The 13,017-nt window shown below is 35.2% G+C and overlaps 1 protein-coding gene across 1 annotated transcript in view; it reads right to left on the bottom strand.

Annotated features, from left to right (window-relative positions):
• The window catches only part of LOC141596908 (cysteine proteinase mucunain-like), a 31,705-nt gene extending 24,479 nt beyond the window's left edge, over positions 1–7,226 (bottom strand). The window contains exon 1 of the mRNA XM_074417182.1: positions 6,543–7,226. Coding sequence (XP_074273283.1) covers positions 6,543–7,014 — 472 coding nt within the window. The 5' untranslated portion in view covers positions 7,015–7,226. The remainder of the gene's footprint in view (positions 1–6,542) is intronic.
• Positions 7,227–13,017: the final 5,791 nt, after the last annotated feature.

Here is a 13,017-nt window from a genome sequence, read left to right as displayed (position 1 = left end):
CACTCTTGGAGTACATAGTACGAGTGTACGACATGCTTCAATAGAAAACGGTGACATAGGGGATAAAATGTGGGGCAACCCAAACCACAATTATTGGGCTTAGTACAATGGTGGAATCTTGCTGCATCTTCACCCAAAAATGGGCCACATTCACACCTATATTACATAGATACGGTCTATTTTGCCGGCTACTAAATAGTCCCTTCTAATCGCTCATTTTTTCCCTCTTTTTCTTTTCATGTTAATAGGATTTTCTTCTCTCTTTTCTTTTTTGGAAAAATTTATGTGGTCCAAATTCATTTGTATGTGGGATAGAGTAGCTTGTGTAGTTCAAAATCATTTCTTTATTTCTTGATCAAAATGAAAAGGGGAAAAATGAACGACTAGGAGGGACTACTTTTTTTTTTTATTATTGAGCGTGTTATGTCGGGGTGAAAATTGAAACCCCGGCTTTATAATTGGGATAAGAAACTCTTACCACTTGAGTTAGCTTTTGTTCTTAATATTTTTTTGTCTCCTAATTGTGTTGATATGGTCAACCAGTAAACATCGACTCGCAGCTTAAAATACAGCAAGAATTGATCTAGTTGCATATTTCGAATATTTTGTACTATTAACTAATGATTATTATTAGTGGATTATATGTAAGTTGTTTTAAATTTATCGACTCACAGTTTAAAAATAATTATTTTTTCTCTGTGTTTGACAAGATGGAGTATTTATTTTCGTGTAATTTTGTGGGAGTTTTTTATACTTTTCATATTCAAATTATATTAAATGATTTCTTTAAATTTTATTATCATGAAGCTTATTTTGAAATAGAGAAAATATTATGATGTTTTTAGAAAGATTATTGAATATTTGGATTTATTAGAAAGATTGTTGAGTGAACTCAATTAAATGAACACTACTAAGGTAGTTGGTTATAAGTTATAACACGTCTCCTATATCACCAATTCTTATTTCAGACCAAGGTATCCGTCTTATTAATAAGACGGATACCATATTCTCTCACAAAATACCCATTTAGGGTGAGTGGAGAAGCACATGGGAGGTCCCACCTTTGTCCCCTCTACCCATTTCCTCTCACACAACGACCCGTCTTAAAATCCAACCCGTTTTAAGCAAGACTTACTCCTCCTATATTACATGAGAATGATTGAGAATGACCCGTTGGATGGTAGACTGGTAGTAACTAGTATGTGAATCTTTTTCTTGGCTTCGTCAGCAAAATTGAGAATCTCACCCTTCACTATTTGTTTGCCTTTTTTTAGAGTCATCAACTTTGACAATTATCGGCTTAACGTATTAATGTTAAAGTCTTTTAACGATGAGATGATCTACGGAACACTTGTCAACATGTTGTTTGGCTAATTGCTACCCAACCACCACTCAACCACATAAACGGAACCCCATTTTTGATATTAGTCCCTTCGTTCAACTCCACACTACACATTTGCCTTTTTACATTTGTCAACGCGTATTATTTACAAAAATTATAAAAGTTAAATATTTTAAATGTATTCTTAGGACGAATCAAACAAAATCCCACATAAATATATTTTTACTTGTGTATTGAGCAAAAATTGAAATTGAATACTCACTTGTAAATAATGTACATACTAAAAATATATAATGTGGAGTTAAATGGAGGGAGTATTTCTTTGGCTTTGTTCAATTCATCTGAGAAAAAAAAAATTCCATACACTTTTTCTTAAAAAAAACTCTTGTTGTTTAGCCAAATTTTAGAAAAAACAATTACTTATAATTTGGATATGTTTGGCCGACTAATGACACCTACTGGCTACTTGAACTACAAACTAACACTCGGAATTGACTCATTCGACTAATAATGGCACTTTGCGTAAAAATAATGGCCCTAAAAAGTAATGGTACTTTAACTTAAGGGTGTATTTGGATAGCAAATTGGGAAGGAAAGGGAGGGGAGGGGGGTGGAGAGAAGGTAAAGGGAAGGAAAGGAAAGGGAGGGAGAATGGAAGGGGTTGTTTGGATAGCAAAAATAAGTAGACGGAAAGGGAGGGGGAGAAAGGAGGAGGAAGCTTATTTCTCCATTGGAGGAGGACAAAGAGTGTGAAGCTAATTTAAATGCATGAGCAATTATACCCTTGTCATATCAATACTATATATTAATTCCAGAAATCAAGGGACTTCAATGTAATTAAATAAATCTATACAAATTAATTATACTATATAGTTTTAAATCAATATCACTGTGCAATGGACCTGATCGAGGGACTTCAATGTAAATATAATATAGTTTTGGTTGAAATATAAATTTAGAGAACACCGAAATATGGTGATTTTCCTTAAATAAGCATGCCCCACTTATGGTATTAATTAGTATAAATATGTTAATTATTTAACATAAACAATATAATATAAGTATATTATATTTTGGAAACTGCTAAAATGTAAATAAATCAAGCTAGATTTCAAAAAAAATATAAAATTCCATAATTATTTCGATTTGATTAATTTAACGCATATATATAATATATTTAATGCATATATGTAATCAATACTATATATTAAATCCAGAAACCAAGGGACTTCAATGTAATTAAAGAAAGTTATACAAATTAATTATACTATATAGTTTTAAATCACTAGCACCGTGTGATGGACCCGATTAAGGGATCTTAATGCAAATAATATATAGTTTGGATTAAAATTAAATTAGACAGAAGCTTGGTAATTTTCCTAAACATGTGTAAGAGACTAAAACATGGTCAATTTCCTTAAAATAAAATAAAATAATTAATTAAGATGGTCAATTTCCTTAAAATAAAATAATTAATTAAGATGATCAATTTCAAGAGACTAAATAAAAGAAGATGTTTGGTAATTTTCCTAAATATTTATAGAAGACTAGAAGATGGTCAATTTCCTTAAAATAAAAGAATTAATTAGTATAAACATGCACACTTATGGTATTAATTATTATCATCATAAAATTATATATAAAAATTAAAATCTATGCAATTTTATTAAACTTTATAGTTTATTAGATGTATAGAGATGTTAATTATTTAACATACAAAAATATAATATAAGTAGGTTATAAATAATTCAAGTTAGATTCCATAATATATAACATTGCATAATTCTTTCGATTTGATTTAACGCATATATGTAATATATTTATATAAATATATAATCCTCTTAAAAATTCATGCCTAATTAGTAAAAGTAATTTCGTCAGTAAAGAAAAAAATTGTAGTAACATTGGATATAGTTATATGATAGTAATCACTCATTTGAATAGTAAAAGTAACAATATTATCAGCGAGATTAGTGAAAGTGGTAGAAACAACAACGGGAGTAGTGAAATAATCAATATTAATACGGCAATACTGAAAGTAACAATAATTACGGCGAGAGTAATGCAATTATCAATATTAATGCGGCAGTAGTGACAGACTGACAGTAACAATAATTACGGCGGGAGTAGTGAAAGTAACAATGATTACGGGAAAGTAGTGAAATGTTATTACTATTATTTCATTAATAAGAGTAAAATATTAATAGCGGGAGTAGTGAATTTGTCTCAAAATTTATTTCATCGTAATTTTAGATATGTCATTGAAAAATATATTATTGATAAATTTATGGGTTATACAGTTTTAAGTAATTTTATTAATGAAAAAACAAATTAATGGTAAGTAGAGGTAGCCCGGGCGAAGCCGGGCACCAATACTAGTATATTTATTAAGGTAATAGAAGTAACATTGGATATAGTAATATGATAGTAATCACTCATTGGATGCTTAAATAGTAAAAGTAATTATGTTAGTAGGGAAAACAATTGTAGTAACATTAGATATAGTCAAAGTAACAATATTAGCAGCAAGAGCGAGCGCGAGTACTGAAAGTACCAGCGTAAGTAGTGAAATTATCAATATTTATTACAAGTAGTGAAAGTAACAATAATTATGGCGGGAGTAGTGAAAGCAAAAGTAGTAATAACGAATGTAATAAAAGTAACAATACTAAGAACAAAAGAAAGTATATATATGAACAATTAACTAACCAATCGATTTAAGTAAAATATTAATAGCGGGAGTAGTGAATGTGTCTCATAATTTATTTCATTGTAATTTTAAGATATACTCCGCATCATAGAAATATATATTAATGATAAATTTATGAGTTACGCTTTAGTTAATTGAAAATAAATTTTAATGCTAAATAAAGGTAGCCCGGGCGAAGCCGGGCACCCATACTAGTTGCTGGTGTATTTGGCAAACCCACACTCAATTTGGAATGAGAGAGTTTTCCTTCCAAATCTTGTCAGTAATGGAAAGATTCTAATTTGATCTAAAGGAGGGAAATTAAATCTTCTCATTTCCATCTCCTTCCATTTCCCTCCTTCCACATATTGTAACCAAATAAAGGAAATTGAAACCCTCCATTTCCCTCCCCTCCCTTTCCTTTCAATTCTCTCAATCCAAACACACCCACACCCTAAGGGTGTGTTTGGATAGCAAATGTGGAGGGAAAGGGACGGGAGGGTGAAGGAGGGGAGAGAAAAGGAGAGAAGGGAAGGGGAGGGGGAATAGGGTGTGGGTGTTTGGATACAGTTTTCCTCCAAATCTTGCCTATTGTGAAGAGATTTTAATTAGGCTTGAAGGAGGGAAAATGGATTCCCCCAAATCTCCCCCCCTCCATTTCCCTCCACCCTTATTTGTTATCCAAATAATGGATTTTAAATCCCCTACTCTCCCTCCCTTTCTTTTCTCTCCAAATCTCTCAATCCAAACACACCCTAAGAGAGTAAGAGTTTATGTGAGATGAAGAAGTAGAAGTAATTATTTGGTTCTTTTGTTTCTAGTAGCTATTTTTAAGGTTCGTTTTTTATAAGTAGTTTTACATCCTCTTAAATCATAGTTTTTGATCTAACTTCTCCTTTTACTATTAGAAAAGCACTTATAAAACATGACTAAACAGACTCTTAAATTGGTTGTGAGGATCGTCTTAACTTAAAATTGCCTTAAAGAAGAAATTATCTTTTATTTTGTTTGTCTATTTTCTTTTCCCAGATATTATTTTGTTCTTCATTACTACGAGTATTTCTTAACTCCCATAATAAAAAGGAATTACTAGTATGAGCTAGTAGCGGCCAAGCCTTTTATGACATTAAAAACCACAAGATTATATGGAAGGATTGTGAGTAAGTCTGCTCTAACATTATACTCCCTCTTATTCAATATAAATTTCTTAGTTTTTTTTTCTGTCTATTCACAATAACTTCTCTATTTCCTTTTTTGGTAAGTATTTGTGTGATCCAAATTTAATTGTATGGTGAGTTAGTGTATTTGTGTGGTCCAAATTTATTTATATGTTAGGGTAGTGTGTTTTCTTAATTTTTGTGTCAAAATGAAATGAGAAGTTTATTGTGAATAGGATAGAGTATTACACTATCACATTCTAAAATCATATAACGAAAGAATTTAATATTCTTATTATGAGAAATAGTGATTGATAGAAGAAATTATTTTAGTGAGAGTTTTATAGATAAATAATCACTAAATTTTACAATAATTCTTATATGAAACGAATTTATATAAAAATTGTTGCCTGTTTTTTTTCTTTAGTAGTGAACTACTTCTATTTTGTACCCAAGACAATTGTACATCATTAATAAAAGTTGTATTTAAAAAATTCTCATAGTGTTTATCAGAAAAGAAAAAGAACAATTCATAGTGCTAAGTCTAATAATTGACTAAACCCAATCAAAGAAAAGCACATCACATTATGTTGATATTTATACTTGTGGGGACATAAGTAATTAAGTATAGTGGGTTCATCCACTAATTTGTCATCCACAAACAAAAAAATGAACAAGTAAAATAATGACGGAGACCACGGAATCTATTAACATATCGTAAAGGGTTGTATCTTATCTATCCTATATCAAGTTGAGGTTTTTGAAATTCACTAAAACTTAGGAGACTCGGTTTTGCAATAAATTATTGAGAAATCAGTCTTTCGTACTTTTTATTTGTATTTTGTGATCTACTCCGTCCGTCCAGGTCATTTGTTGTCCATTTTCATTTTTGGTGTCTCAGTTATTTGTTGTTCTTTCTATTTTAAGAATAAACTTGATGAGTAATTTGATCAATTACACTCAATTTTTTTTTTTGGTGTAAACCGGGGTGTCCACCGTCGACAACAGACAACAGTGTATAATTCCCTCGCCGCGGGTGCTCTCACGAAGAGGTAAACGACTGGCCAAAGAGTTTGCTCCATTCCCATGAACAGAGATCGAACCCATGACCTCATGGTTAAGGGATGAGGTGAACAACCACCACACCAAACCCATTTGGTTAATTACACTCAATTTATTCCATTTGTCATTTAGCAATTTGGCCCTGTCCTCTTTTTTTGGTCTTTGTGTCAAAATTAAAGGACAAACCAAATAACCGGGACGGAGGGAGGGAGTAATGTATTAAAATTTCATATTTTAAAGTTTACAAAGTTGAAGTAAAAAAGATTTAAAAGTAAGCGGAGTATAGACTTACCACAGCTTCCTTGATCTTTAACTGGAACAACGGCACCTTTCTTCCTCCAGTCAACACTCTCCGGCAAATCATCGCCAACCTGAAAAGCATACCGACCGCTCTTCGAACGACTCAACCGACCCTTTGACCTCGGCCGGGTTCCCAAGTACATGGATCGGTACTCCTCGTTGGTCAAATCCGCAAACTTGTTCAACCCAAGTTTGAAACTCTGGTTCCCTGAATTATGCTCGTCAATGTAACGGAGATTATCTTTAAATATATTGAACCGACGATCTTTTTCTCCTAGACCGTTAAAATTCTTTCTATGTTTTACTAACCACGACTCGTATAAAGACATAATTTCATCATTGGGTCGGTCCAAGTGATGAGTATTATGATCAATATCATATGAAGTTATTGACATATCTAAAGCTGAGGAGATTACAATAAGCATGGAAATTAGGATGTATATTGTTGTTTTAGGAATCCCCATTTTGTTGGAAGTTTTTTTTAGTGGATGATATGGGATGAATCGAGACAGACGAATTTATAAAGAAGAAGTAGCGAAATATAAATAAATAAATAAATTTGAAATGTGTTCTGATAAGTGCAAAAATATCTTGATCGATGATTGATATTATCACTCTCACCTAAGATAAGACGTAATACAGGCTATTACATGTTCATTAATTTTTTTTTTGAGACAGATATACGGTCCGCTCCGATCTTGACCGAAATAGACCTAAAATTATATTCTTTCATTATTCCGTATGTGATAGTTATATTTATATTCTGTTAAATCAAAGGCATTGATTTATTAAACGACTCTTTTTATGAAAGTAATTCTTAGTATTAATTTATAATGTTTTTTTATTGAAGATAAAATTTCATTTCCCTTATAATTTTTCGTGATTAGTCTTTAAAATCATAAAATCCGGTCCATTTAATCCGGACTTAAATTAACCGATCTTGAACCGGACCGGATCTGTAACACCTTAATTTACCAAGAAATCTTATCAACACCTTCCCTAGTAAACAAATGTGTTACCCAGTTTACAGACTTAGTTAGAGGTGACAAACAATGACACGACACGAAAACACGACACGAACCCGACACGAAATTAACGGGTTTAGGTTGAGACTTAATGACCCATTTATGTAAGTGGGTCGACACGAACACGACACGATATTTAATTGGGTTGGGTTAGGATTGACCTCTCTAAACACGAACCCGACACGAATGACCTGTTTATTAAATTAATCCTAATTTTTCTTGATCCTCTATCACATAAATATGCTTAAACTTTCAATATATGGACGTGACACGAAAACACGACTGTGGACAAGGCCCTCGGGAACTGCGTCCGCGGGATCCACACTAGGCATAATCGACTCGAGGTTCTTTCGAATCGAATTAAGACCAATTAGAGTCGCCACCAAGTTTTTTGGGAACTTGGAACCGTTCAAGTCAACTTTACACCTTTCATCGAAAAGCATAAAGCCAATCGACTACGAGTGATTAAAGATAAAGACTTGTACCCTATATCACTCGATTTGAATGACTCTCGTAATCCAATGGTATTTAGACGGATCCACAAACCATAGATCTTGAGTAAGGGGTGATGGTACGTGTTGGGAAGCCCATAAGGACACCCAACCCCGCCCGTCAATAACGGCCTCTACTAAGTCAAGTATGGATTTCAAACAAGGTCATAGCTACTACGATATATGATATGCAAACATCGTTTTAAACCCTAACATGTGACAACAATTTCTATGTCGTTTTAGATGCAACTAAACTAACTTTGTCAAAGTTGTAATTTAGCATGTGGGTTGATTAATCTAACAACATACAAAGCAAACAAGGCTTCAAGGGGGAATGGGGGAGCCGTTGGGATCTACCTATTACAACCCGGGCATTTCATGCCGACACAACAATAAATTAAAGGTACAACTCGATCTAAATACAATCGCTAAATACAAAATTGCACACGACACATAACATGGCCATTCGGCCTAGGAAACCGTGCACGAAGGGGGTGACTCACGGCCTACATGACACACGGCCTTGGGTCACTCCTCGTAATGTGTGCTTTCACTTAATCTCATCGAATTAGACATTGGGCTACGCACCAAAGCATGCATTAGCATAAATCGGGCCATGTTGCTTTAAACAACATGCGATTTACTACGCTCTCACTTGCATTGAGGCACAACCGTCTAACTAAACAAGACTAAAGTTTTTGAAGAGGTTTTGACTCGATAAAAGTAAAACAAGCTCGAAAATTACAACTCGACAAACAAATTACAAATTACAAGCAACGAAACAACGAAGAACAAAAGGTATGAAAAACGAAGCAAGAAAGACAAAGAAGACGGCCAAGCTCACGGCCCAAACCACGGCCACCCTCACGGCCAAGACAAGGCCATCCTAGTTCCTAGGTTAGGTTCATTAGTTAGATCGAATGATTGCGAAACGGATTAGAAAACGAGTTAGAAAACGAGTTATAAGACAGGTTGATCGATTGAGAAGAAATGCGCGAGTGTGTATTCTACACGGCCTAAAGGGTCCAATTAGGTCACAATATCATAAGATTAATGCTTACTCGTCGAGTGTTAATAGGAAGGTGCTAATCACGCAATCCTATGCTAGCGAGAAATCAAGTGATAAGAAAGATGTATTCAATTAGGTTATAGAATTGTTAATCGATTTTAAAAGCTATGTCGATGTACCCTAAAGTGTCTAATTAGGTTATTAAATTGATCTAATGTCATCTAAATAAGTCATATGTTAACAATCAGAGGTCATACTAACATGCAACGGGTCCTAAGGTGGGTCGAATTGCACGAGAGAAGAGGAGATGTCAAAAGCGAAGAACGAAGTTAAAATTGTTTTATTAATGCCCTACCTTGAACACGAGGATATGTAAATGAGACGGGGTGTACGACCGACTGATGTAGCGGTTTCTTTTCCCATCTCAAGTCAACGCGGGTATTCATGGTGGTACTTTAACTCATACTCGGACTAAACTAGTTTCATAGTTAATTTAAACGATAAATAAAAAGCGATAAACAAACAAAACAAACTATAAAAGAACAAACATAAAAACGAAATAAAAAAGGGAGAAAGAGGAGGATTTGATGCACCCTCAACCTACATGTATCGTTGACACCGTCTTGGGTCGTAATCGATGGTAGATTTTATCTCGAGAGGCCGTCGTCGACGAAGAAACAAAGCAAACACGCGTTTTTGGCAAATCTGGACAGCAACTTTCAAACAATGATTTCTCCCTCGTTTCACGATGAAAATTCGATTTAAAAGATGTTTTGAAAACTATAAAGATAGGAGAACAGAGATCTTAAAGCAACCCCTGCTCGTTTTGAGTTATTGGGCACAAAAAACGAGCACAAACAGAACTGGACAAACAGGAACAAACCGCGAAAACAGAGTGTATAACACTCTGTTTTTCGAGGGATTTCGTGTACTCTCAAGGGCAATTTGGCTCGTAAATCTTTGTCTAATGTGTAGATGGATGTTATATGGTTAATTAGGAACAAGAAACTCGAGTTTTGATGGAGGTTTGAAGGAGGAACGAATTGTTTTTCGAAGAGGACACACAAACTGTTTCAGTTTGGATGTCGGTTTTGTGGAAGGTTTTTGAGAGGCAATTAGGGTTCGTTTCTGAGGTTTAAAGCTTGTGAGTGAAGGTAGGATGTATGGAGAACTTAGAGGAATGAATGTATGGTGAAGGGGTGGTATTTATAAGGAGTTAAAGTAGGGTAAAAGAGAGGGAGAGGCAGTCGGGCCTGCTCACGCATAGCTGCTGTCCAGCAGCTTTTGTGAGGGTTTGAGAGGGGTTTTCTTGGTGATTAAGCTAGGGTAATATGGGTAGGATACTAGGGTATGGGTTAGGGTTAATGGGTACGGGTTTTGGTGGTATTTGGAGCGGGTTTTGGGCTCGGGATTTGAGCTGCAAAACAGGGGGGCTGTTTCGTGTATGCGGGCTGTTTGGGGGTGATTTGGGACGGGATTTGGGCCATGGTTATGGGGTTCGAACGGGGGTTGGATGGGTAGAGGCTTAGGTTGGTTAGTGTACTCGAGATTCGTGCCAACTCGTAAAGAAAACGGGCTCAAAAACTGAGCTAAAACCGAGCTCAAAAACGCATGTTTAAAACGAGTTTTTTTCGATTTTTAAATCGATTTTTCAAATCAATTAACACATTAAAATAAATGACTTTTCAAATCAAATACACTCATAAAATGATTTTTCAAATCAAATATTTATTTTATTTTCAATAAAATAAACTTGAGAAAATAAATTCAAAATAAAACAATAAAATGAATTTACTTAAAAAAAGCCATAATTTAAATATCATTTAAATTAATAAAATGAACTCACTTTAAAAAAAACATTAATTTAAATATCATTTAAATTAATAAAATACTTCATCGACGACGCCCATTCTACATCGTAAAACGAGCTCCAAATAATGACAATGACAACTAAAGAATACATGTGTCCTATCATCATCGGGTGTTTGTCAGGTTCTCTATAAATTCCAATATCGACGGATACGGGTATCTCTGAGCCCCCACTTTGACCGAGGCTTGGACAAGGCGAAAGTCAAAGTATACCCCAGTCCCTTTCGACCTGAGGATTCTTCGGTCGTTTATAGTCCATTAGACTTGCGTATATAAGCTACTTGACCATAAGAAGAGATCATACCTGAAACTTCGTTGGGGATTGACTCTTGCTTCTGTTGTGTCAAATTATCGTCATTGGTCGTCGACCCATAAATTGCATATATGGTGGATTGAGCCTTATCCTTAGGCGCCTACGTATCCGTTTCTGACGGAATCAAACCCGCGTCGTAGTTCGGCAACTGCTGACACATGCCCAAAGTTTATCATCTGCTGGCGTATGTCCAAAATTCATCATCTGCTGACATTTGCCAAAAAATTTATCATTTGCTGGCGCTTGTCCGAATGGGACGGGACTTTCCAAGGAGGTTGCCGCCGCTTTCATCATTTGCTTTCAGCTACGGAATTCTTCCATTTAATACTCTTGTATCGAATTGAATTCTTGGTGGATGTCATCCTTTACATCTCGATAATGGTCTCTCAAAGCCAACGGCCCCGAGAGCCCCATTTTCTGATGGCTCTAAAGTCGAAGACTTTAGAGCCCCCAGTTGAAGCATATCCTGCTGCATTTGAAACACAAAAACGTACTAGCAATAATCATCACATAAGCACATTTGGATCATCGATCCTAAAATTAGATCATTTGAAAGATTGGGTCATCGACCCGAAAATAGAATTTGAAAATTTTGAGTAATTGGGTCATCGACCCGAATTTTGAATTTGACATCACTTGGAATGTTGGGCCATCGACCCGAGGTTTGAAGTTGAAGTATTGGAATGCTTTGGGTCGTCGACCTAAAATTAAATTTGAATGATCGGGTCATCGACACAAAATTTGAACAAGTTGAAATTTTTTTAATAATTGGGCCATTGACCCTTCAAAAATTGAATTTGAATTTTCGAAGGATTGGATCATCGACCCACAAAGATTCCACTACTTGCATCATCTATCCACAATTCGCAAAAAGTTTTTGAAATTTGAATTAAAAAATTTGGCATTTTGAAATTGAACCTTGACGGGTGAGCATGAAATACGACTCGGACACTCGTATGACCCGTAAAAACGTGGGCGTAGCCCGCTACCGTAAAACAAAAAGGAAAATAAAACCGTAAGTGTGCACGGGTTTTAATTCAATTATTGACTTGTTGGGAGTAGAAATCTAAATTGGCCATTCTGGCGCCAAAAGATGGCAAATGGGAATCACAAGGTCGTCGAACTTGGGACGGAGATATCGTATGGCATGGGCGTGCTCCCGAGGGCACACGGGAATCAAGATCACTTGGCATTGACAAGGTGGATTAAACTCACGGAGCAACAACGTTGGCTTCGCCCAGACACTAAACACAGACTGATTTTATGAGAACACTTAGACATCACACATGACTTTTGTTGGGAACATTCTGTCACTCTTCTCCTCGCCTCCTTTCTTTTCAGCGAGTTTCATCATTTTTTGCCACCGCCTTCTTTATTTTCAGCGGGCTTTTACTATTTTTTCTTCCACGCCTTCTTTCTTTTCAGCGGGTTTTTTCATATTTTATGTTCCCAATACAAACCCACATCTATGTGACTCAGCATCTTTGCCTAAACCATTAGATAAAGCTCATTCTGAGACTCGATACTACTTATATGAACCTATGTCCTTATCCTAGCCTACATCGAGTGCTAAGACCGACTCAAACAAAGGTGGCATCATTTGGACTTGGTTAGGACCCGTAAGAAACCGACAAGATGACAACTTGGTTGATGAGTGGATTGAATCCCTTATTCTGGAGGACTGCCTACGTATTCGCGTGGAGCGAAATCAAATCCGACGTAGTTCTATCAAGGTGCATAAACGTGGCATTTTGATTGTG

The sequence above is a fragment of the Silene latifolia genome, chromosome 8 (assembly GCF_048544455.1).
Source record: "Silene latifolia isolate original U9 population chromosome 8, ASM4854445v1, whole genome shotgun sequence".
Taxonomy (NCBI): domain Eukaryota; kingdom Viridiplantae; phylum Streptophyta; class Magnoliopsida; order Caryophyllales; family Caryophyllaceae; genus Silene; species Silene latifolia.
This window is presented reverse-complemented; position numbering and strand designations above follow the sequence as displayed.